This window comes from Podarcis filfolensis (genome assembly GCF_964270895.1).
Source record: "Podarcis filfolensis genome assembly, chromosome: 3".
NCBI lineage: Eukaryota > Metazoa > Chordata > Lepidosauria > Squamata > Lacertidae > Podarcis > Podarcis filfolensis.
Genome location: NC_139606.1, coordinates 29,998,656 through 30,025,042, shown reverse-complemented (window position 1 = coordinate 30,025,042; position 26,387 = coordinate 29,998,656). Strand labels below are relative to the sequence as shown.

At 41.4% G+C, this 26,387-nt stretch overlaps 1 protein-coding gene and 1 long non-coding RNA gene across 2 annotated transcripts; one reads left to right on the top strand and one right to left on the bottom strand.

Moving 5' to 3' along the window:
• The first annotated feature begins 1,669 nt into the window (after positions 1-1,669).
• YWHAQ (tyrosine 3-monooxygenase/tryptophan 5-monooxygenase activation protein theta) lies at positions 1,670-22,015 on the top strand. Its single transcript, XM_083607447.1, has 6 exons — positions 1,670-2,014; positions 3,347-3,734; positions 19,219-19,342; positions 19,489-19,652; positions 20,462-20,557; positions 20,951-22,015. Exons 2-6 carry the CDS (start codon positions 3,441-3,443, stop codon positions 21,008-21,010), a joined length of 738 nt encoding a protein of 245 aa, XP_083463573.1. The 5' UTR covers positions 1,670-2,014; positions 3,347-3,440; the 3' UTR covers positions 21,011-22,015.
• Positions 21,687-24,553, bottom strand: LOC310759857. The gene is made up of 2 exons (XR_014546580.1): positions 22,869-24,553; positions 21,687-22,812 (listed from the first exon to the last, which is right to left on the bottom strand). It is a non-coding gene; the product is annotated as an uncharacterized lncRNA (long non-coding RNA).
• Between the last annotated feature and the right edge of the window lie 1,834 nt (positions 24,554-26,387).

Sequence of the window (26,387 nt, the reverse complement as noted above, 5' to 3'; positions counted from 1 at the left end):
TCTTACTGTACTGTAACTGGATGCTGAGTTACACCATTATCCTCTGCTCTGTTGTGGTCATGGCGAGAGATTGTTGGGGGGAAGCACTTTAAAATACTCCCCTTCATTGAAATCAATGGGACAAAAATTGCTTACATCAAGTTTGGGACTTTTTAGAAGTTGCACAGTTACCAATGGTCACATTTGGAGGCCAAGTTTGACAGATGGACAGAGCCACCCACCTGAAGTCACAATTATGTCAAGTTTTGTGTTGTTGTTTTTTTGGTGTGTGTGTTTTTTTGCCCATAGGGATCCTAAGAAGCCCTATTTAAAGTGTTATCTTGCCCAGCACTTTTCACAGGACTTTGTGGGCTCTGCCAACCATTGCTTCCTGCAAAAACCTCCATTGGCTCAGCCAGGCTTTTCCCTGCTCCACACCTGATGTCTTGTGGTGGCTTGGCTGAAATGGCCTGGCAGGCCTAATTAGGTCTGTGAGCTGGAACATTCCCTACCCACGGTCTACAATGACTGGCGATGGCTCTCCAGGGTATCAGACAGGGGTCTCTCCCAACCATACCTATCCATGGCTACTACCTATGATAGCTATGTCCTCGCCCCATTTTTTGAGTCAGGATCCTTCTCAATACCAGCAGCTAGAAATATTACATAGGGGAGAATGCTTTTGCACTCAAGGTCCTGCCTCTGTGTTCCCCGCAGGCACCTGGTTGGGAGCTGTGATAGCAGGATGCTGGACTAGATGGGCCATTGGCCTGACCCCGCAGCACTCTTCTTGCCTGAAACCACTTGCATGCAAGGCGCATGCTCCACCCATGAGCTATGGGTCTCCTCGTGGGCAAGTGCATTGCCTGACAGGTTGCTTTTGAAGGAGCATCTTCCAAGTGCCCCCCCCTTTTTTTTAATCGCCACAGATAATTTTGCTCTGGGGTTGACAGTCCCTGCCACGTGGCCTGGATCGTGAGTTCTTCAGCTTGTGTGTGGAACCTCCCAACCGATTTCACTTCCAACCTGATCTCAGGAAGGAGAAGCAGATGTCCAAGCAGGCCTAAAAGGGGCTTTCCGTGTGCTAGCAAGCCTCTTCCTCCAACAGCATCCTTTTATTTTACAATTGCCATGGCTGTCGGATGTTTGCACCGGTACTGGAAAAGGAGGTTGGTGGTCAGCCGAACCAGTAGCACGTCCTGCTCTGCACCACCGAAGCGCCTCTGCAGCCCTTATATCACAGGCTCGCACTGCAAACCCCATGATACCCCGACCTTCTCATTTCCTGCGATTGCAGCAGGACCAGAAACCCGCAGCCTTGCTCTCCCCTTTCCCGCCACTCTTTCCCTCCAGGAGCCGCCGCAACAGCAGCAGCACGAGACACCTTCGCCTCGCTTCCGCATCGTCTCGTGCCTCGCCCTGCCCCGGGAAGGAGAGAAGAACGCGCGTGAGCGAGAGAGAGAAAAGGGAGAGGCGAAGAAAGGGCGGGGAAGGGAAGGAGAGGAGGTGGTGGTGGTGGGGCGGCCTTGTAGCAGCATCGCCATGGCGACAGTGACGTCAGCCCACCCTGGACCTAATTGGAGGAAACCCCGTGGCCCCAGCTGCAGAAGCAGCAGCAGCAGTGCACGGGCCAACCGAACTTGCGCGCCCTCCCTCCCAGCCGTCCGCGACTTTTCTGCTCACCTTCGCGGCGGCGCGCAGGAGGGCGATTGGCCGCGCCGCGCTGAGGGGCGGGGCACGGGCTCGGGCAGCGCGCGCCGATTGGCTGAGCTGCAAGCGAGCGCAGGCCTAGCAGCGGGAGAGGTTCGCTTTGTGCCAACGCCCTTTTAGCAGCAGCAGCGGCGGGAGCAGCAGCAGCAGTGCTGGTTCTGTGGCTGGAGACGAGAGCGGTTTTCTCTCGCTCTTTCTCTCTCCCCCCCTCCCTCCTCTCCTCCTCCTCCTCCTCCCCACCTTCTTGATCCAGCCCCGGAGCGGAGCGAGCGCAGTCGACCCAGCAGGCGCCCGCCGGCCCGGCCTAGCGCCTCAGCGGACCCAGGTGAGAGGGCGACGGCCTTCGCGGCGAGGCGCGCTTCCCGCTTCTCCCTTCCCTCCCTCCCTCCCTCCCTGGCTGCGCCTTCCCTTGCCTAATCCCTGCCGCGTCGTCCATTTTGTGGAGGCGGCGCGGAGCTCCCGGAGTCGGCGTCCCCTCCGCCGCCGCCTCCGCCGCCATTTCGTACCGGCCCTGCAGAGCCAGCCCCGGCATTTCCTGAGGGACGGCGGGAAAGGAGACGGGCGCGGGAGCGCGGCTGAGGGCAGGGCAGGCGAGGCTGGGTGGCTGCCACCCGCACCTCACTCGCTCCCTCCTCCGCCTGCGGGGACAAAGGCAGCGCGGAGCCGCCGCCGCCTTTTCCCTTTGCCTCCGTGGGAGGGGGAAGGGGGGAATCGGTCGTTCGCCCCCCCCCCCACATCACCTTTTTATTATCCAGGAAAATCGGCCGCCTTTTATCTCCCTCCCCCACCAAAAGGTTCGACACTCCTTTCTCCTTCCTTTTTGCTTTTTTGCACATCGTCCTCCCCCAACGCCAAGCGAATCGCCCCAGGCTTCTCCGCCTCTGCACTCTCTCTCTTTCTTCTCTCCCATCTTCCTTCCCACCCCAGTCCCGCCTGCCAGGCATTGCTTAGCGATCTGCCCCTGAGAAGAGTTGCTCGCCCTCTTCTTCTCCCCCTGCCCCTTATGCCTTTTCTCTCTCTGCTCGTTTTTTCCTCCTCCCCTTACCCGCCATTCACAAGTCCAGGTTGTAGGTCACCTATGGCGCCACTTCCATTCTCCTCTTCTTAGCCTGCTTTCTTACAAACACTGCATTGGGTTTGTTTGTGGGTGGGTGATTTCAGGAAGTAACGTTTGGATTCTCTCTCACCCCCTCCCCTTAACAGGAATATTTTTTGTCTCTCGGGTCTTTAAAAAAACACAAACCAGTCTCTAGTGCCGAACTCCAGCATCACACACCTTGGATCTGTATGCCACACTATTCCTCACCGCCATTTCCCAAGGCCTGGCATCTCCTGTCCACAAGGTGCTGGAAATCTCTTAGGGAGGGAGGGCCTAATCACCTGTTCTGGATATGAGTGCTTCTTCCACTTATGCTATCTCGACAGGGCCTGTTAGTGTTTCCTGGTTGACAGAAATGTTTTGGGAATGGTACATCTTTTTGTCAGCTTGGTTTAAATTGAGGCTTTTAGTGACTGTTTCTCAATGGCCTTTGTTAAAGTTCCTCTGTCTCTTGTGGTTTGGATTTCTTAAATCTATAGGAGCTTTTTGTATGGCTGGTAACTCTATTCCTTAGGAGTACTGTACAGGTTTCAGAATATTCGTATCTTCCTGTTCCAGGTTTTGAGGTGCCTTCTGACTTTGTGAAAGGTCCTGCTGTTCCTTTCCCCCTACTAAATCAGTTGCCTTGCTGCTTATACCATTGCTGGCCAACATGGAAAAGACCGAGATGATTCAGAAAGCCAAGCTGGCTGAGCAGGCGGAGCGTTATGATGATATGGCTACCTGCATGAAGGCAGTAACAGAGCAAGGTGCTGAATTATCCAATGAAGAACGCAATCTGCTCTCTGTGGCATACAAGAATGTGGTTGGGGGAAGACGCTCTGCTTGGCGAGTGATCTCTAGCATTGAGCAGAAAACTGACGGAAATGACAAGAAGATGCAGCTTGTCAAGGACTACCGAGAGAAAGTGGAGTCTGAACTTAAGTCCATCTGCACTACAGTTCTGGTGAGTTTGTTAAGCATACTTCACCTTTTTATTTATAGCTGACTTACTGAGTTGAAGCCTGAGGCCTAGGAGTGGGATGAATTGCATTTTGTGAGATGTAGATTTAAAATGTAAGATGTTGAATTTAAATATAATATTTTGCCATACCTTTCCAGGAACAGTGAATGTACGTAAACAAATGTTGACTAAAGTGAATTTACTGCAAAAGTGGGTTTCCACTGACAGTTACTTGGAAAATGTGAGAATGAGGATTGAACTGTAAAAGCTGTTTTATCTGTAATCAGTAGCAATGCACTCTCATAATGCCTTGTATTAAAAAGTCTGTATTTGATGAACTAAATAGGCTGAAAAAGCTGCATATAGGTTCCCCTGGGGTCATATCTATTGCTTTGTTCATTGAAATATAGAATCTAGTATATGCTAAATCCTAAATTCTATATGCCAAATCCTAAATTCATTGAGTAGAGGATATTCATGGAACATAGTTGGAATAAATCTCTGCTTCTAATAGTTTCACTTGCATTGCTCTTGCCTGTTTCTTCTATGGGTTCTGGCAGTAGTTTCATATTACCTACTGCAAGTGATGGAGAGCTAGCAAAGGTTATGAAGAAAACACAGGTTGTCTGTTTCATAAATATGTCCAAAGCAACAGGCAATACTCTTAAGGCATTCGTATTTGGTCTTGGATTCCTTAAGTAGCTATTTTGTTTTTAATAAATCATGGTACGTTGACATGCCAAAGCTAGAGTATGGTTTTTAACTGACCCACCAGAGTTTTCTGTGTTGCTGATAACTGTAGTAGTAATACTTGCTTTCTCTAAATTAATATTTTTGTTGTTACAAATCTGCAGTCATTTGATACATTTATTTAAAGTAATTTTTATATCTGTATCTGCAGGTAGGCTAGGATAATTAGAATTCGTTTGAAGCTTTTCTCCGTTTACTTTATGCCACCTAAATTTTGATTTGGATTGGGTTAAGGAAGTTGGCAACCAGTGAAGAACAAATGTCCTCTGGTACTTTGTTTCTGTCTGCAAAAAAGTGTTTCTCTGATCCTTAGGGCGCCATCTCAACTCCTAGTGTATATTTATTTTGTAGGAAACATTGTACATGTTTGCTTCTGACATTTAATTCCTTGCACCAAAGGGGGCCTTTTTGAGTCTGTAAAATAAAAGACAGCATTGTATATTATGCAGCAAAGCACTTTTGAAGTTATGGGGAGTTTTAAAATGAGGGTCTGTTCAATGAAAAGTAAAAAATCTCATTAGGCAAGCCCTTGGGTGTGTCTAAAGTAGCTCTTTGGATCCTAGCCACTGTCCTTAGTCATCTCTATTGCATACCAGCAGTACAGAAATGCCTTTTGATTTCAAGCTTTCTGGTCGAATATATGGCTATTTGTGGTGGGGTAAAGTGACAATGAATGATTCTAATCTTTAAAAAAAAACCACCCCACTATTTTTGGTTATTTTTAACACAATCATTTTGCTACAAATGTAGACATTTATATTGGTGTTTCCTTTTGAACCCTGCGCATCCTATTCCATATAAAATTGTTATACTTGAATTGTCAATATTTTCCTAAATATGTAGTAGTGCAAGAAGTATTCTAAATTTTGTTGGCCCAAGGTCTAGCTCTACTCTAAACTTCTCTTGAGCAGTGAACTGTTGGAAAGCTGTATAAACTAATGATATGTAACAAATAAATTTTGACAAATTGGTTGATACTTGGAAAACACATCTTAGAATTGAAGAGTGAAACTGATTATAACGGAACAGATTGTGTGTCAATAGGACTTGCTGATGGGAAGGTCGGCGGTTCGAATCCCTGCAATGGGGTGAGTTCCCATTGCTTGGTCCCTGCTCCTGCCAACCTAGCAGTTTGAAAGCACATCAAAGTGCAAGTAGATAAGTAGGTACCGCTCTGGTGGGAAGGTAAACTGTGTTTCTGTGCGCTGCTCTGGTTTTGCCAGAAGCGGCTTAGTCATGCTGGTCACATGACCCGGAAGCTGTACGCCGGCTCCCTTGGCCAGTAAAGCAAGATGAGCACCGCAACCCCAGAGTTGTCCATGACTGGACCCTTTACCTTTAACAGTTCATTAAATGCTTAGTCATGTTTAGGGACCTTCAAAAACTAGTTTAATACTGCCTTCAGTTTGCCAACAATATGTATAGTTGATGCTAGATTCATAAAAATGTATATATGTTTACCCGGCGGTACATAGAAAGCTGGCTAAGTCATTGTCCAATCGGCATAGTGGAAGCAAAGGACTTTCCCTAGTGAGAAACTGAACATACTTTAAGCAGTTGAGGTGACTCATGCCCATTAAATGCTGTGTTAAAACTAATTACGCAGGTGTTTGTAGGCACAGTTGCATTTTCTGACATTACTGGACATGATTAGTTGGTCCTTTGAGCACCATGAGGTGGTGGGGAACTTAAGGCCCCAGGCCTGAATGTGGTACTCCAGGACTCATATTTGACCGTGGGAGCCCCCACCCCTTGGTCCAGGCCACACTCATCACTCTTTCCCTGTCTCTTCCTTTCGTACTTTTCTCTGGCTGGAGTGTGTCATTGAATTAATAATGTCTTGCTTGTCTTGATGAAGGCTGGGGAGAGGTGTGTGTCTGTCTAAAACTTTTAACTGACTGGTGTGTAGCTTACTGTACAAAGTGGCCCCACCCACCCCTGACATGTGGCCCATAGAAGCTTCCCCATGAGGAAATGTGGCCCTTTTGCTGAAAAAAGGTTCTTTGCCCCTGCACCAAAAACAATGTTCATGTTCTGAAAACTAAAGCTTACTGCAAGGACACCTTTCCTGGGAGTCTTCTGCTCACGTGCACTTTTTCTCTCTGAGCTTTTAGATAAGGCTGCTTGTGGCAAACTATCTTAAAACATTTTTCCAAGCATGATGATAGGAAAGTACTCCATTTGCAGCAGTGAACTGTGTATATGCCCCTGTATCATGACTAGTAGCTGCAGACTGCAGTCCTCAGTTGGGCATTTAGGCAGGTAAGTAGAAATGGTCTGTTAAAGAGTAGACAGGAAAAGGAAAGCAGACAGCTGCTTCATATTTTAACTAGGTGGATTTTACAAAGTTAAGAAGATACTATGTCTTGGTAACTAAGGGAATTCATTCCAACCAAGGTTGGGCACTTTTAAGTGAATATTGTGAGAGAATTGAGCATGCCCGTAGGTGAAATCTGTGCAGCTTAAAATGTTCTGCTTTATATTTCATATTTAACAATCTCATTTTGTTGATAATGTCTATTCAATAGTTTTGCTAGTCTTCTAAGTTGTGTGCTGAAATGTCAATAGCAAAACATTTTGACCTTCTACCAGAAAACCAGAGATTCCAAACAAAGTCTTATTGGTGGGAGAATTGTGTTCATATATTTTGCAGAACAAAATGCTGTCAGTTTCCATTCAAATGAGCAATGCTAAAAAGGGTAGCAGCACTTGTGAATGGCTTGGGTTCTACTATCTTTTTTTACATAAAATCTGGGTACAGTGGAACCTTGGGTTACGTACGGTCCTCCTTATGAACGCTTTGGGTAACAAGCTCCACTAACCCAGAAGTAGATGCTCCTTGTTGCGAACTTCGCCCTGGGATGCAAGCGGAAGTTGCGCGGGAGCGGGAGGCCCCATTAGCGAAAGTGTGTCTCATGTTAAGAACAGTTTCAGGTTAAGAACGGACCTCCGGAATGAATTTAGTTCATAACTGGAGGTACCGCTGTACTTGAATATCATAAGCTTTTTAAGTCAGGTTCCGCAATGCATTCAACAAGCAGGAATGCCTAGTATCTATGTACCATTTTCAGATGTCAGAGACTAATGTAGTAACAGTTATTTTAATTGAATTAGGATGTTTATGGAATAAAAGGATGTTCCCAGGCCTGTTGGTTAAAACTGAACACGGATAAATTGTATTTCTGAGAATCAGTGAGGGCTTAAATATACCAGTGCTTTTTAATTTTTAATATGGTTACTTCATGAAGAAACCTTCAATATCTCACCTTTTCACTGTTGTAGCAATCCTTATGATGTCATACAGCAATATAAAACGACAGAATAAATGATTACTGAATAAACCAATTTAATATTTGTGTATGTTCATCTCCTCATAACATGAATTCTCTAGGTGATACGGAACAATTTTAAGTATGCAGAAATATAGTTTAATATAATAAAACACCCAAGTATAGCAGGTAGAAACAGCTTAAAACTAGGGATCAGTATTGGGCCATTGCTACTAATGTATTGTTGGAGTCGGTTAAAAATAGTTTAGAAATAAATCTATGCAGTGTGCACACAGAGGTACTGATTAGGAAAGGAATTTTGATTTAAACTAGTATTGTAATGAACTGAAATGCTATGACAGATTTAGACAGCCTTATGCTAACCATTTTGTGATTGGTGGAAAAGGGAGAGAATGCCTTGCTGATTTTACTAAATAAAATTAGTTTTGTCTCATGACCTTCAAACAGCTATTTGGAGGTTTAAGCCTTCATGCATGAGTAGAACACTGCATGTGCCCCTTAAGACCATTGCCATTATTGATAGATTGGATATCTCTTTTTTAAAAAACTGTATTAGTGTCCTAGTTAGAGCTTGGTGTTACAGTTTAGTAATTAAGAAATGATCAATTTGCATGCGTTAGTAGAAGGCACAAATCACTCCCTGGTAACAGAGAAGACTCAACCACTGGATAGATTACCACTGAGACAATGCAGGATTGTAACATACTTCAGTTCTTGTTTTTTACTTACCATCCAGTTGTAGTCCACTGACTTCCTAATGCTTTCCAAATCAAGAAGCTTAGTGCTAAGAACTGGAGTATAATTCTGAATGCCAAAAACATTCTTCATAGCTGAATTAAAGTGCAACACACTATTATTTCTTCTCCAACCTCTCCAAAGTGGTTTTTGTGGATTTCTGTAGTGGGGACCTATTAGTTCATTAAACAAATGCGTAAAAGATGTATTTAAACACTGCTGCATCACAAAACATAGCAAAGTAGTTTACAACGTTAAAAAGGTAGAAACCATACAATGAAAGCATTAAAACATATCTCACAATATCTTTCAACGTGATAATAATTTATTATATGGGGTTGCATGTAAACAAGCTGAGGTTAGAATTATCCAACAAGTTGGGAGTAGTAGTAAGTAATTGGATTGTGAATAAAAAAAATACTTCAAAATTCACTTGAAATATAATTGTATTAACAACTTTGAAATACATAGTATGGCAGTAGGATCATGTGTGCATCAGATCCACAGGTGAGCCAAAAATGCCACAGAATGCAGTAACAGGTGCAGAATTTGACTTCTTTCAAACAAAAGTAGTTTCTGGTTCTTATGGCTGAATATATGTTTAAGATATGATTGTGTAAGATATGATTGCTGAAATTTCAGGTGCCATAGAAATTACTTGATAAATCCCACACCAGCCATCATAACAAGTGATCTTGTTCCTCGCTTAGACAGTTGGCCAAGTGCAGAATATTAAGTTGTGTTAAGAGTGCACATGTGGTCCTGATTAGTTAAACTTAAGGTGTGTTCCTAAGCATATTTGCTTGGAAACAAGTTCCATTGAAATGGACTTCTTTTCAAGTGAGAGTATTTGAGATTCAGCTTCGTATCTCTACTACTGGAGCACTTAATGTTTGAGGTTGGTTCAGTTTCGCAAGCTGATTCATCTTTGCAATCTGATTCATCAGGGGCTTGAGAATTTCTCACAGGGATGATTCATGTCATGTGTTTTTGGAGCAATTAAATATGTGCCGGTACTAATTTAGTGTATTCTAGCTTACAGTAGAGAAGGGAGTTGACTATGCACACCGCTCACAGTACAGTATTAGTATTTTATTTTTATTATTAAATTTGTATACCATTTATCAGATCACAGGGCAGTTCACAACATAAAAATACAAAACGAAAGCATAAAAGACATAATAAAGCAAAAACAAACCAATAGCATGCCCCCCAACAAGGACATTTAAAAGGCCATAGAATGTCAGTCAACTGAAAAGGTATGCTACTTGTTGAGATTTCAAAGAGTAAGTGAGGAGTAGATTAGATCAGGAAGTAAATTACAATAAACCATAGTCCATAAAATTGACTTGTTGATTTTACATGCAAAAAAGAGTTGACCCTGGCTATTAATTGCTACTATAGGCTTACTGTACTTGAGGTTAACATTTGATATTTTCCAGACTAGCTGTCTTTACCATCTCCTGCTGACATTCAGTAAATTACATTTCCTGGAATTCTTTTTAAAAGAGAAGGGCAATAGCTCAGTGGCAGAGTGTCTGCTGTGTATGCAGTAGGCCCCAGGTTCCTTTCTTGGCATCTCCATGTTGGGTTGGGAAAGACTTCTGCCTGAAATCCTGAATGGTGGCTGCCAGTCAGTTTAGACAATGCTGAGCTAGATGGACCCAATGATCTGACATGGTATAATGCAATTTCCTTTGTTTCTATGAAATGTGTTATTTCAGACCCCCTTAGTCTATTGCAGTGTGTTGACTTTTAAATGGCATCTTCATCATTTAAAAACAAAATGAGTTGAAAAACCACCTGCATTTCATTAGGTGACTTGGGGTGATAACCATGGAGCACAGTCTTTAGCAGAAAGGCACTATTAGTCAGTTTGCAAGTGCATAAATTTGACTATAAGTTGTAATTGCTAAAATAACAATTATAGTAGCTCTGCATGTAGAACTTAGGTCTAACCTCTTTGCAAAAAGCCCCATCCATGTTGGTACAGCTGGGCTAAAATGGTAGTCTGTAGGCTATATTGAGTGAGACTCCTTCCTCTTTTGCCTGAACAAATGGTTTATGCTATATTATTACCAGACAACATCTTGCTATGTGCTTTCTTTAGTCAAACCATTCAGATAAAGTAGTGAAGAATACATTCTGAAAGAAAGATATGGTGTGTCTTTAATTCTAATAAATAACTGTAGAACAGAAGATTTATTAACAGTAGATTGCATTTAATGATACTGGTACAATATATTTGCATTGAATGCAGGCATTGAATGCAAACAATATTTTAAAAACTTTAATCTAAACATCAAAGGGAAAGATGACTGTGTATTGAGAAATAAAATTGCTCTCTGCTTTCTGAAGCTTAAAGCATCTTTGTGCAGCTCTTCAGAAACTCAGAGCAGCTTAAGAGTCCTAAGACATTACCTGTTCTTAGGCTTACTTTCTAAAAGACAAAATGAAGAGACAGGGAGGGTGGGAGGAAAGCAAACTCAAGCCCCCTAGTTCTTTGTTCTTCCAGCTGGAATGGAAGCAGTTCATGGAGGGGAGGAGCTAAAAGTTACTAGTCTCAACAGAGCTGATAACAGTGTCTGCTTCCATTCTCCCTCTGCTGTAGCATGATAAAGCTAGCCTCTTGGCAATTCCATTTAAGAGGGGAGAGTTTATTCCCTGCTTTTGTCCGATTCCTTGAAAGCTTTGATACATATTCAAAATCAAAACATTTTGTGCATAGGGTGTGAGTCATTTAATAATGAGTCCTGTCAGCAGAATCCCTGTACAAGGACTTCTGCTCTCCTCCCCTGTGCATCCCTGAAATTAACTCTGCGTGTGTGTCAGGAGCACCCCTAGAACAGCATGTGGGGGGCAAGAGAAGCAAGGATTGTTCATCTGGTAAGCTGAAATGCTTGTGCTGATCAGAAGAGTGCAATACTGAATTTCTCCCTTAGTGGCAAATTAAGCATGGTATGAAAATACCATGTTGCTAGCAAATGTTTGACATTGGTGTCCTGTAGGGAAAATCGGTCTTCTATTTCAAGTCTCTAGACTCTAGGATTATCTTGCTGGTCATACTTCTGGCTGGTAAAAATATAAGTGTGTTCTTTCAAGTTAGTTTCAAAATATGTCTCTACCTCAAGTTCTTTTAACTTGCCTAGGTGTGTCTAGTTCTGACCATGCTGCTTCGTTACCCAACATGTTGATTAGCCTAAAAATTGGCTGCCCAGTGACAGAAGTCTGGTACCAAAGAAGGTTCACAAACTTTAGTAGCTGCAGAGGATGTTAACCAGAGCTTTAGCATGACTGTTTAAGACTTTCTCTTGTAGACATACAAGGCTAATAGCCAAAGGTTCCAATTGGCTATTCTTTCTCATAATTGGATATGGTGTGCATACAGTTGGACTGTGGGTGACTTGTCAGGGCTTCAAACATCAACTTACTATTTACTAATCAAAGGCAGAAGTGACTTTAAATCTGCTGAAACAGCTGAATTAGATTATTCTCCACTGTGAGGAAATAGAAAGCAGCTTAGTGGGAAGGGGGAGTGGGGAGAGAGCAACTGTGTGATGTATCTAAACTTTATGCTTCAGCTATAATATAAATTCATATTGTTGGCAAAAAATAATTAATTGAATCTGTACATTCCAATTCAAAAAACCCTCATTAAACAGATCTGTGACTAAATCAGCACAATTTTTTTAGCATGGCACATAAGGCAATAATTTCTATTTGAGACTTCCGGAGGCGGCGCGACCGGTAATGGCTGCCTTCTCCGAGTAAGGAGAAGGGAGCTCCGCTGTAAACGGGTCGTCCGCTACGGCGAAGCGGAGACCCATTCAGGAAAACCACAGGTGGCAGAAGCCTGTGGTCTCGGGACCCGGCGGGCGCCAGAAGCAGCCCCCAAAACGCTGAAGGGACCCCGTAAGGGGCTCCGGATCGCGGAGGGGGTAGCGGCGCTGTGGGTCGTTGCGCAAACAGCGAAGTGAAGCCGCGTTGCTGTTGCCGGTCAGCGCTGTCCTTTCTTCCTGCAACTTTTCTGAACTTTGGAAACTACAACCCGTGAGTAAATTTGGACATTGAAAACTTTCTGAAACTTTTGTCAACTTTCTGAAACTTTTTGAGAACTTTATGAAACTTTTAAAACTTTTTAAAAAAAAGTTGAAATCTGGCTGAAAACGGAGTGAGGATAAGCAGGAAGCCCATCTCCCGCTATACTGAACTTTAAGCAAATAGCAGGAGGAGTGGAGACAAAAAGTTATGCGTTAACTAAATGCTGGCACCCTGTTAAAGCAGTTTTCTGAGTGAAAGACTTTGAGCTATTGACTTTTGCTGGTCATATTCGGGGTGCATTGATATCCTTCTTCTGTGGCACCAGTGGATTATAAAATAAATAAGAATCTCTGGTGCTGGAGCTGCCTGGATGAGCACCAGTTTGCAACTTTGGAACATTGAATTCAGGTTTTGAAACATTCTGAGTTGGAATTGGATACTTTGAAACTGTTGCAGTCAAGGCACTGTAAGAAACACTGTTTTGCTTTAAGTTTTACTCTGCTAAAAATAATACATTGTGGAGGCGATGGACATGGATTTAAATTTATAAGTTTAACTTGGATTTGATCTTTTCCCTGAAGACGTATTAAGCTCCCTCTAGAGGATTTTGGACTTACAGCAGTGACTTTGTTTTACTTTCCCTTTCCCGGCCTCTGTTTGACTATTGTATCTGGGACTCTGCTTTCTCATGGGAACAACTTGGATTGACCTTGGATTACAGATAACTTTGGAATGAGTGGCGCAAGGAGAAGAGGAAGGACTAAACAAACAACTCTAACTTTATCTGCAGCCTCACAGCGTAGATCTTCTGTGCCGGCCTTGCCCTCCACTTTGCCTCCAGACATAGAGGCGGCCTCCCTAATACAGGCAGGGGAGGGTGAGACAGAGGAGCTGCACCTGGGAGATATGGCTTCAGGGACAAGTAGCTCTGTCTTGGAGAAAATTTTGGAGAAACTGGAGGCTCTGGACAAGAAGGCTGATTTGCATACAGCTAAAATTGAACAGAACACAGAAAGCTTGAATAAGCTGACTGGACAAGTTGCACAGAATGCCCAGTCTATTGGAGAATTAAAGGAGGCTGTAGGTGAAAATCGTAAACTGGCTGAAGATACTAGTCAAAGATTGGAAGAACTTGAGAAAGAAGTAAGACCACTCAGCAAACAAGTTGGAGAACATCAGATTTACTTTTTGATGACAGAACTGCGAAACAGGGAGACCAACTTGAGGATACGGTCAATACCAGAGGTGGAAGAAGATAATTTTATTGAATTTCTAACTAAGGAATTTGCCAAGTTTTGGAAGTTAGAGGAAAAAGACTTTAAAATTGTATCTGCTTTCAGGCTTGGCAGAGTCAGAAGGACAGAGAAGCCCAGAGATTGTTTGATAACACTGAGATCAAAGGAGGAAAGGGACAAGATTTTGGGCCTGCACTACGAAAAGTCACTAGACATTTTGGGCAAGAGAATTGAAATCTACAAGGACATTCCTAAGCAGTTGCTGGACCTTAGATCTAACTACACGGAATTGGCAAGACTGTTGAGAAGCAACGCAATTATCTTCAGGTGGGAGTTTCCACAAGGATTATCCTTTACCTACAGAGGGAGAAAGATCAAAATCAAAACAGTGGAAGATAGAGACAAGTTTTTGGGAGCACACGGAGAAGACCTCCACAAAGGACTTGGATTGCCAGCGCCAGAACTTCCAGGGGAGCCCGCCCCCTCGGATCCTCAAGGACCGGAGAACAAGGTACCACCCCAGAAAGAATAACCAGACCTATCCAGGATGTCTCTGCAGCTTTTGAGCTGGAACATAAATGGCTGTAACAGTCCCGAAAAAAGGTCTAAAATTTTTCATATTTTAAAAAAGGAACAATTGGACATTATATGCTTACAAGAAACACATGTGATTAGGCTCCATAGAAAGGTGTTAATAAATAAAAGGCTTGGTCAAGAATTTATATCATCGGACACAGTTAAAAAGAGAGGTGTAGTGATCTATGCAAAAGAGAGCCTTTCACCAAAATTTCTCTTTAAAGATGAAAGTGGAAGAATCCTCGCAATAGAAGTACAGTATCAAGGAGAAAAAATTTTGATATTAGGAATTTATGCTCCAAATGAAGGAAAATCGGATTTTTATAAGAAGTTGCACGAGACCATGCTGGATTATCTGGATTACAACAACGTCATCATGATGGGGGACATGAACGGGGTCGTATCAACAAATATGGATAAGTCACAGAACCAGAATATTACTAAAGAGGGAAGACTACCTAAGACCTTTTTTGAAATGACTGACAATATGGACTGGGTTGACATCTGGAGAGTTAGAAACCCCCTGGGAAGAGAAGGAACATTCTTTTCTGAAGCTCAACTGACTTGGACACGAATCGACCAAATATGGATAACTAGAAGTCTGGCACCTAAGGTGAGGAAGGTGGAAATCTGCCCCAAAACATGCTCCGACCATAACGCCTTGAGAATGGATATGACATTGATCCCAATCGGCTCCTTTAGATGGAAGATGAATGATGGCCTGTTTAGAGACCAAAGAATTGTAAAGAAGGCCCAAAAAACCTTAAAGGATTATTTTGAGATTAATTTGAACACTACGGTGGAAAAAAGAACTATCTGGGATGCAAGTAAAGCTGTGATGAGAGGGTTCTTGATTCAACAGAATTCCTTAAAGAAAAGACTGCAAAATGAAAAGAAAGATAAAATTCTGGAAAGTATCAAAGAGTTGGAGAAGAAGTTAAGATCAACCCGAAGTCCCAACCGATTCTGAGAGAAATTAAACTTTATCAGGCGCAATATTCCAAGCTGATAAATCAGGAAATAGAATGGAAGATTAAAACAATGAAACAAAAAACTTTTGAATCGGCAAATAAATGTGGGAAACTGCTAGCTTGGCAGTTGAAAAGGAGACAAAGATTAAATACAGTAACAAACTTAGAGGTTGAAGGAAGGAACATTCAGAACCCGGGAGAGATTAGAAAGTGCTTCCAGAGGTATTTTAAAAAGTTATATACTCAAGGGCCACAAGATGAAATAGAGATTACACAATTTTTGGAGAGAAATGGATTAGCAAAGCTGTCAGAAGAAAATAGAACAATTTTAAATGGCAAAATAACACGACAAGAGATTGAACAGGCCATCCTGAGTCTGAAACAGGGCAAATCACCAGGGCCAGATGGACTGACCTCTAACTACTATAAGACATTGAAGGATTATTTGATACAACCTTTGTTGGAGGTCAGTAATGAAATAATGGAGGGGAAGAAGGCGCCTGAATCGTGGAAAGAAGCATTTATCACATTGATTCCAAAGTCAGAAACTGAAAAGACACAACTCAAGAATTACCGTCCCATCTCCCTTTTAAATGTGGATTACAAAATATTTGCAGATGTTTTGGCACAAAGATTTAAGAAAGTTTTAAGTGAGATAATCCATAAAGACCAGGCAGGCTTTCTCCCGGGCAGACATATGTTTACTAACACAAGGAACATCATAGACATATTGGAACTTTTACAAACAAACATAAACACTAAAGCAGTTTTAATTTTTATAGACGCGGAGAAAGCCTTTGACAACATATCTTGGAAATTTATGAAGGGGAATTTAAAAGAAATGGGAGTGGGACGGGGGTTTGAGAACGGGATTGAGGCAATATATTCAGAACAAAAGGCTAAACTGATAGTTAACAATGTGGTTACAGAAGAGTTTAAAATTGAAAAAGGTACACGACAAGGCTGCCCGATTTCCCCATTACTGTTTATTTCGGTTCTGGAAGTGCTCCTGAATATGATTAGGGGGGACCGGTTGGTGGAAGGGATTCAGGTCGGAGCGAAACAATATAAACTTAAAGCTTTTGCAGATGACCTAGTTCTGACATTACAGGAGCCGGAGTCTAGTTTGAAAAGAGTACTACAACTGATTCAAAACTTTGGTCGAGTGGCAGGATTTAAGTTAAATAAGCAAAAAACTAAAGTTTTGGGGAAAAACGTGACAGATATTGAGTTGGAACAGCTTCAGAAAGAGACAGAACTAAATGTGGTTAAAAAAGTTAAATACCTAGGGGTAAACATAACAGCAAAAAATCTGAGTTTATTTAAAGATAATTATGAAAAATGTTGGTCAGAGATTAAGAGAGACTTGGATAGTTGGTCAAGACTAAAACTTTCTTTGTTAGGCCGAATAGCTGCCATCAAGATGAATGTATTGCCAAAAATGTTATTTTTGTTTCAGACACTGCAGATTGTAGACAAGACAGAGTGTTTCCGGAAGTGGCAGAAAGATATTTCTAAATTTGTCTGGCAGGGCAAAAAGCCCAGAATCAAATTTAAAATATTAACAGATGCGAAAGAAAGAGGGGGCTTTGCCCTGCCAGATTTAAAGTTGTATTATGAAGCTGCAGCTTTCTGCTGGTTAAAAGATTGGTTACTTCTTGAAGATACGGATGTCTTGGATTTGGAAGGTTTTAATAATGCGTTTGGATGGCATGCATATTTATGGTATGATAAAGCTAAGATAAATAAGGCCTTCAAGAACCATATTGTCAGAAAATCAGTTTTTAATGTCTGGACAAAATATAAAGACTTACTGGAGAATAAAACTCCGAGGTGGCTGTCACCCCTGGAGGCTAAGGCTCGGAAAAGAGCCAATATGGAGGCCAACTGGCCAAAATATTGGGAGATAATAGAAAAGGATGGTGACAACTGGAAATTGCAGAGTTTAGAAAAGATGAGAGACAAAGTGCGAGACTGGTTACACTATGCTCAGATTAAAGAAGTGTTTAAAAATGACAAAAAGTTAGGATTCCAAGTGGAAAAGTCAAAATTAGAAACTGAACTGTTAGAACCTAAGACTAAGGTACTTTCAAGAATGTATAACTTGCTGCTGAAATGGAACACACATGACGAAATGGTAAAATCAACAATGATAAAATGGGCGCAGGATATTGGGTATAATATTATGTTTGAAGATTGGGAAAGGTTGTGGACCTCTGGGCTGAACTTCACTGCATGTAATGCGTTGAAGGAAAATGTGATGAAAATGATGTATAGATGGTACATGACCCCTGTTAAACTGGCTAAAATATACCATTCGTCTGATAGCAAATGTTGGAAATGTAAGGAAAATGAAGGAACATTTTTTCACCTCTGGTGGACCTGCCCTAGAGTGAAGGCCTTTTGGGAGAAGATATATAATGAATTAAAAAAGGTGTTTAAATACACCTTTACTAAGAAACCAGAGGCCTTTCTCCTGGGTATTGTCGGCCAGAGTGTGTTAAAAAAGGACAGAACATTCTTTTTGTACGCAACAACAGCAGCAAGAATATTAATTGCCAAGAATTGGAAAACTCAGGAGCTACCCACTGTGGAAGAATGGCAGATGCAACTGATGGACTACATGCAATTAGCCGAGATGACCGGCAGAATTCGAGACCAGGGAGAAGAAAGGATGGAAGAAGACTGGAGGAAATTTAAGATTTATTTACAAAAATATTGTAATTTGGCTGAGTGTTGAATTGGATGCCAGTGCAGACAATTGTCTACCATTAAATTAGATTTAAGGCTGAATTATATGTCAAACCAAATTAAGATTATTAATTAAGATGAGTTAAATGATAATTTGTTTGAAATTAATTTAATAATGATGTAAGTGTATGCGGGAGGTGTGGGGGAGTCCCATGTAACAATTGAGAGATGTTAAATGGACAATGATAAGTTGTGCTTATCTAATATATGCTTTATTTGAAAACTTCAATAAATATATTATAAAAAAAAAAAAAAAAAAAAATAATTTCTATTTGAAAAATAAACCATTTGAACATTGAACTATTTGAACCATATTGAATATGGTTTGTGCAGTAATATGATTGGCTGAAGCTGCTAAATACTTAAAAAGTAATTGTGGAGTGTCTGGATGGAATCATTACTTTGGGCAACTGTCACAGGTAGATCTCCTGGTATAAGACAATCAAATGAACTGTGGTTGTGTTGGTGGCAGTGGTTTGCTGCAGAGGTGATGGGTGTAGCTTTTATATTCAGTGCAGCACTTAGTGTGCTTTAAAAAGCTATTGCTTCAATTTTTAATACAACACTTGGGTATTTATTTTGAGAAGGAATTAATCAAAAGTGGAAACAGTGGAAAAATAACTAGGAATAGTTCTACAGCAAAAAAACCCAACAAAACAAAAACCACACTCACTTCCTATACTTTGTTTGTAAAACCTTTTTTTTCTTCTGATCTGTTGATTATGAATTTTTCTTTGGTAAGCAGCCTCTAATGTCAGAAAGTGATGTATCTCATAGTGAAAGAATGGGGTAATGGGCATGTGTCCACAATTCCTAAAGGTTTGCTTCATACCTGACTCAGTTTTTACTCCAAAAAGTAAATCTAATTTTGGTTACAACACTTCAATCCTTCATTTGTATTGCCCATCTTGAAAGACAGTCTCAGGGGACAAACAGTGCCACTTCTTAAATTGAAACACCATTTCTCTTGCTACAGGGTCTTTGTCTACTTAGTGCATAATATATCAAAATGGCATTTTAGCAATCATGCATATTGTGTCTGAACACACATCTGTGGTAGTATTTATGGCAAAGAATATTACTTTCCCTTTCCCTTAATATTGAAATTACTTTAAATTCTCCCCTCCTCTTTCATTAGGAGTTGCTGGACAAGTACTTAATAGCTAATGCAACTAACCCAGAGAGCAAGGTGTTCTATCTGAAGATGAAGGGAGACTACTTTCGATACCTGGCGGAGGTTGCCAGCGGAGATGACAGAAAACGTGAGTACCATATTAATTTAAGCCTCTGCTTTACAGTAAAGGTATATCTAGTCTTATAAATAATAGTTACATGTTGTGTGTGAAGATAATGTTAAGAACCTGCTAGTTTGTCTCATAATCCCTTTTGCCTTGCTTTTTCTTAACAGAAACAATAGAAAATTCACAGGCGGCTTATCAGGAGGCATTTGACATCAGCAAGAAAGAGATGCAACCCACACATCCAATTCGTTTAGGCTTAGCGCTTAACTTTTCTGTATTTTACTATGAGATCCTCAACAACCCAGAGCTGGCTTGCACATTGGCAAAGACAGTAAGTTGACTTTGGGCGTGTGTGGGAAAGTTAGTTTGAATAAGGGAGCAGGACTCCTTAACCACATTTGCTTATCTTCTTGGATACTGAAATTGTATATATGGGTGTGTTCACTTTACCTATTCTTCATTCAGGGGACTGCTAGTATGATCTTGCTTCTACTTCCTCCTTGTGGCATTTTGTCACCTGGTAGAGCATGCAGAATAATTTTAACAGTGAAAGCTATGAACAGGCACATCATTGATGGCTGGTCTTAAAACATTTTTGTTTCAAGAGGCTAATGTTATTGTCTCACAAGGGTTTCATTTCTAGGCCCACTTTGGGAAATAAGCACCTTTAGTCATAGTAGAACATGAGCTGAGTGAACATGATTTGGGTTTGATCTGAAGTGGCATCATTACAGTATTTCCCCACATCAAGGTTAATGCATTATTGTTCTCCAAAGGAAAGCCTACATCCATGTATACTCCTCTGAAGAGTTGAATGTTTGAACACAACCACAGATGTATAACCCCAAGTTAAATACCAGCCCACAGAAAACCTAAATTGCTGTACATTAAACATGTAGCAGGAAATGTTCACTGAGTACTATCTTCTCTTGCTTCTGAAATGTCTTCCAGAATAGGCTTTGTACAATGACTATGCTGATAACCAAATCTTGTTTATCCTATATCAAAGCAATTTATGTAAAAAAGAAACAGCCTAAACTTCTGAAGGAATACCTCATCTGATGGCTTGTTTTAAAAACGTATCTACTTTGGGGGGTTATTTTGCCTAAAGTGTAAGAATAATCTGAATGTCTTTCCTAGGCTTTTGATGAAGCCATTGCAGAACTTGATACGCTGAATGAAGACTCGTACAAAGACAGCACTCTCATCATGCAGTTGCTTAGAGACAACCTCACAGTAAGATGTGCCTGGTCTTTCTACAGTCATTGTGCTTAGACTTTGGGTTCTCAAATAGTGTCAGCTAGGTTTTTGGAGTAGTACTCCTGCTGCATTTATTAAAAGGGAGTTGTGAGCTGGGGTTGTGATGGATGTAAAACTGAGAATATCTCACTTCTGATAATACTGCTTGCTTCTAAAAAATATTGCTCATTACTAAATTGGAGATTGTACATCTAGGCTTGATAGACTTAACAGATATATTTAGAAATATAATAAGGTGCAAGTAAAACTACTGCTTTTTATGTAGTTTACCAGATGAAGCAAGTCACTGATTTTACTTTTGTGCCAGACTGCTATTGAAAATGGCGTTGCAAGTGAACCATACCTGATTATGGCTGTTCTTCTTTCCAGTTATGGACATCAGACAGCGCAGGAGAAGAATGTGATGCTGCAGAAGGTGCAGAAAACTAAACGGCATATGGAGTGTCATTCCCCTTCTCAAGAAACCTTTTTACACGTCTCATTCCTTATAGCTCCACTTGGATTTCCTATAGCAAAGAGAAGCCATCCATGTGTATGGAAATCAATTTATAGTCTTTTCACACTGCAGCTTTGGGAAAACTCCATTCCTTGATTTGTGTTTTGTCCTGGCCTTCCTGGTGTGCGTTTACTGCTGTAGAAAAGTATTAATACTGGCTTAATTTCCATATAAACATAAGTAACTTCCAAACACTTATGTAGCGGACTAAAGTTTCTGGTATTTAAAAAGAAATCTGAACCAGTTCCTGCAAACAACTGTGGTGGTTTTTTTTTTGTTTTTTTTTTTGTATTACAGTGATGAAATGAAAATGTAGTTAATGCAACTAAAGAGTGTTCAACACAGTTCAATTCTCCACATTCCCTTTTTATTCTGCAGGGGTTTCTTGGTGATTTGACTTTCCCGTGCTACTGTGTATTCGTTTCTGTAGGATCTGGGGTGTCTTGGGCCAAATGGGAAGCATGGCAGAGTGGCTTCCTATATGTGTGTACAGCAGGAGCTATTGAGTGTTTTAAATACAGGGATTCTTCTTACTCTTCAGTTGCTGCTGTTCAACTGCTATCCCCTCCCAATAAAATTTCACTTACACTCCTGCCTTTGTAGTTCTGGTATTCACTTGATTATGTACTAGAAGCAGCATGTTACTGCCAGAATACAGGGAGTGCCTTTTTGGCAGACTAAATTGCATGTCATTTCTTAACACTGGAATGGGGGCGGGGGGGGGGAGAGGTCATATGTCCGAGTATAAAACTTTTCCATGCAGATTTGTGCACATGTATGAAGGTGTCAAGTTCGTCCAGTGATTGTTCCTTAGATAGATGGACCACTATTGTGTGTTGCTAATCATTGATTGTAGTCCCAAAAAAGCCTTGTGAAAATGTTAATGCCCTATGTAACAAAATAACATTAAATAAAATTACATTTTATAAACCACTAAACTGTTGGGCTTTGTAACATTTGCATGCAGCTTCGTCTAGGAATAAATCCCATCTAAACTATTTTACTATGCTGTAACTGAACAGTTTTCAAACCTGTAATGCTTGCATTGTGTGTGTGTGTGTGTTTGTAGGCGTGTGTGCACTTCTCTGATGCATTGCATGAAGTGAGATGATGTTCTGCATTCACTAAAGTTTTTAACATATAGCATGCATTCTCTTACATATGTATAGTGCATCGCAATGCTACTGTTACAAGAGGTATTCATACAGGTAAACTGAAGCATTCTGAAAATACTACCTGCTTTGACAGGGGCCTCCTACCTAGAGCCACATTTAATTAGCTTTAGGAATGCTTCAGCATCAGACCAATCACCTGGACCCTAAATGGAAGCATTTCTAAAAGTAGCTTTTAACAGACAAACATACTGTGGCGTAAAACAGGCAGAACTCAGGTCATGGGCAAAATGCTTATCTCAAGACTGTTCCGCATGCACTTGCATTTGGTGTGCTGGACCATTTACCACATAGTTTTGCCATGCTGGCTGTGCAGCTGATTGGACCTTCTTGTGGCTAGGCACTCAATTTTATTTATTAAGACTGCTAATCGGCCACTTTGCAAATACACTCAAAGTGGTGAACATATAAACCTGTAAGAACAAAACTGCATTGAACCAAATATCTGAGTGAGCCAAAGCTAAAACTACAAATACGTATTCCTTTTCTGCTTTTCAAAGGTAAATTGGGAGGACTGGGGGGAAGCTTATTCCATTGAGGGAAAATACCCTGGTTTTCTATGCCTGCTCTTAAACTTCTGGACAATGGTACTCAAAGCAGAGCCTGATCTGAGCACCACAGCTTGCATTGTGAACAATGTAAGAAGCGTTACTCTCCATGTTAATGTGGGATCAGGTTGTGAAAGGTTCTAAATGCATGCAATACGTACACAGGCAAATATCCTGTGTCCTGTATGTTGTTTGTTTTGGGACCAAAACCTCACTGCAATTCTCTTCAGCTTTTGTTACCTATGTTCTTTAACACCCTTTGTCATCTCAATCAGGTGCCAGTATTCTAAAGACAAGTATTTTCAGAAAAGGAATACTTGCAACATTCCCTTTCTTTCCCATATTCTGTCTAGTTGCTTCACTTGGGCTTCCAGTTGAGCAATTTTGCTTTGGTAGGCAGGCTACAAATAATAATAATTTTATTATTTATACCCTGCCTGGCTGGCTGGGTTTCCCCAGCCACTCTGGGTGGCTTACAGCATATATAAAAACATGGTAAAACATCAAACATTAAAAACTTCCCAATGCAGGGCTGCGGTCAGATGTTTTCTAAAATTAGGTAGTTCTTTATCTCGACATCTGAAGGGTGTTTCACAGGGAGGGCGCCACTACTGAGAGAAGGCCCTCTGCAGATTAATGGCAGATTAATCACAAAGCGTAGTTCCCATGTTAAGGTATTACAATTGTAGGGTTGCCCTAGGAGAGCCACAAATTAATAGAGCTTGGGAATGGTTAAACAAAGGTTTAGAAATGACATGCATGAAATGATAAACTTACTAAGAATCTATAATTGGTGACTTCACACCTCCATAGTGGGCCAAATGGCTATAGCATATGCTGGAGTCACTAATGTGTGCCGCTGTACACAGGGAAATTGCGCCACCACTTTTAAGTGTACACCCTGGTGACTGCTACAGTGTAGAGCAGCATGTGAAGTTTAGCATATTGGTGGAGTCCACATATTTGGTGTCATTGATGGTGGCTATGACAAGCGTGGGGATGAGGAAGCTTTGCCAAGTTTTGTGGCGTAAATACTCCACTACTAAGTGGCATGTATTGTAGAAAATGGGAATAATGATGTGATCCTGTACATGCCTGCTTAATAAAGTAGGTGATGCTTGGGGGTTGGCTCCTGTTAACAGTATACACTGAATCTTCTCAGTAGTTAAACAAATGAGTCATTTGCTCATTTTCCGTCACCACTTCCTTTGAATACCTTTGAGCTGTCATTAATGGTGAAGCAAAACTGCTTCCAAAGAAAATGCTGCTTTTCACTTCCCCATCTTCTGTGTAAGGTTTTCCAAATCCTGCCCCTCCAGGACTAGTAACCCAGACCTTACTAGACCACACTTGGTGGCTTACCCCTGTGCTGCGGCTTCTGAATTGGATGAGAACCTACAAGCAGCAACCTTGACCATGACCTGTGCTTAGAATCTTGAGTTTATAAACCTAATTTAGGAGTAGAGTGCCCTTACTCCTGCCTTACCACATCCTTAAAAAGATTAGATGGCAGCAAGAATGTAAACTTGTGGCAGTTGTGAAGCTGTTATGCCTAAAAGGCTAGGAATGTTATGTGGTGATCAAGGTAGAAATCTCTAGAAGTTCCCAATTTATAACGGGAACAGTGAAGTGAACCTCTTTGATCATTCTGTGACAGCCAGCAGGTGGCGCTGTTGATTTTTACCAAAACAGATTCGATGGAAATGCAAGTTTCTGTGCCAAAAGCCAAAGTGGAGAATAACCTTGAGGCCTGTGTTCTAGGGACCCCTGACCATTAGGTCGAGTTGTGGCCGACTCTGGGGTTGCGGCGCTCATCTCGCTTCATTGGCCGAGGGAGCCAGCATACAGCTTCCGGGTCATGTGGCCAGCATGACTAAGCCGCTTCTGGCGAACCAGAGCAGCGCATGGAAACGCCGTTTATCTTCCCACCAGAGCGGTACCTGGTACCTATTTACTTGCACTTTGACGTGCTTTCAATCTGCTAAATTGGCAGGAGCAGGGACCGAGCAACGGGAGCTCACCCTGTCACAGGGATTTGAACCACTGACCTTCTGATTGGCAAGTCCTAGGCTCTGTGGTTTAACCCACAGCGTCACCCGCGTCCTGTGTTCTAGGTAGCCCATTCTAATTTAAAGGAAAGGGCAACCACTAGAGCTGAGGATCTAGTGCACTGTTAGCAATGAAGACAAAAAGCTGTTCAAAACGATTACATCAGTTTTACAAGGTGAAGTGTTCAACCTGGAATTTGAGGAACAGTCATAACTCCTGGCTCTTCCGAATGCTGAAATGTATCTATGATTGGGCAGGAGAAGTTATCATTTCTATCAACAGCTATAACTTAGTGACCCTTCCAAGAATAATTGACAACAGGAAAGAGCTGATGACTAATTGGAAGAGCTTCACTACTATTTTTTGCGAGTTCTGTTAATAATGAAGTGGGAAAAGTTGTGGCATTGTCTATATTTAGAATTAAAAGGGCAGAAAGAACACAGTTCTTAGGAAATTATGCCTCTACCTGGTTACTCCCATCCCCAATATATTTATCACACTCCTTATCTTATTCCTACAGTAACAACTTTATTTGCTTGCTTCCAACCATATGTAATTACTTCCCATTTTATATTAATTCTGGCCTAGTAACTCTTCATGCTATGCATGAAAAGGTCTCTCATACCTTTCTTGCTGAGGAAGGAAATGTAACTTGGGAACACGTGTAAGCAAAATATCCTGTGTGCATAATTTTTCATTTAAGAAGGCATATGGAACAAAAAGCGTGACAGAACAAAAATATAACAAAGCTGTGGCAACTGAAGCTTTCCACGTTTCATAGATGCTGCTATAGGTCTCACAAGTGGTCTGGAATGGGTAAGGGATGCTCTTTTATCTGAATGAATTGGGTGGCTGCCTGTGCAGAAATGGCAATGAGTAATGGGTAGAAAAGGAGGAGGTGCTAATTGGGAGAGGGAAGAAGGAAACGGTATTATTACTAGTCTCATCCTAGTTTCCCACACTCTGCTGGCCACATGGGGGGGGGGGAATCTAAAATAGGACAGTATTTATCCACCCATTAGGAGAGGCTGCGCATGGACAAAACTGGATGGCATCTTTTTAAATGCTTGTTCCCAATCCTACGTTTGCCTGGATGAAGAAAACGTTGGAAGATTTACACCTTCATAACAAAAGTATTTTTCCACCCACCTGTCTAGATGGGGGAAGAACTTGAAAAGTCCCTGGGATATGGAAAAAGTTACACCACCTCCTTGCAGACTGCCCTCTGGGGGTTTTTTTCTGCCTCCACATCTTGTTTTTCAGTCATGGGGAAAAAACTCATGACTTAACCTAGCGTTCTTGAATAAGTCTACCTTCCCGGAGAGACCCTGTCTCTTATTAATGGGAATAGCAATAATTCACACACAGAAAAGCATCCCTCTATTCCTCCCTTTTCTTTAGAAGAAAATGTCCAAGGTGGCTAAGAATATGAACGTACAATAAATAAAGCATTATCACGAGTCCATTTAATTGCAGTGCACAAAGGTGGTGTAGTGACAATAAAGGTTTATTATTATTATTATTCATGTTTTCATTTATTA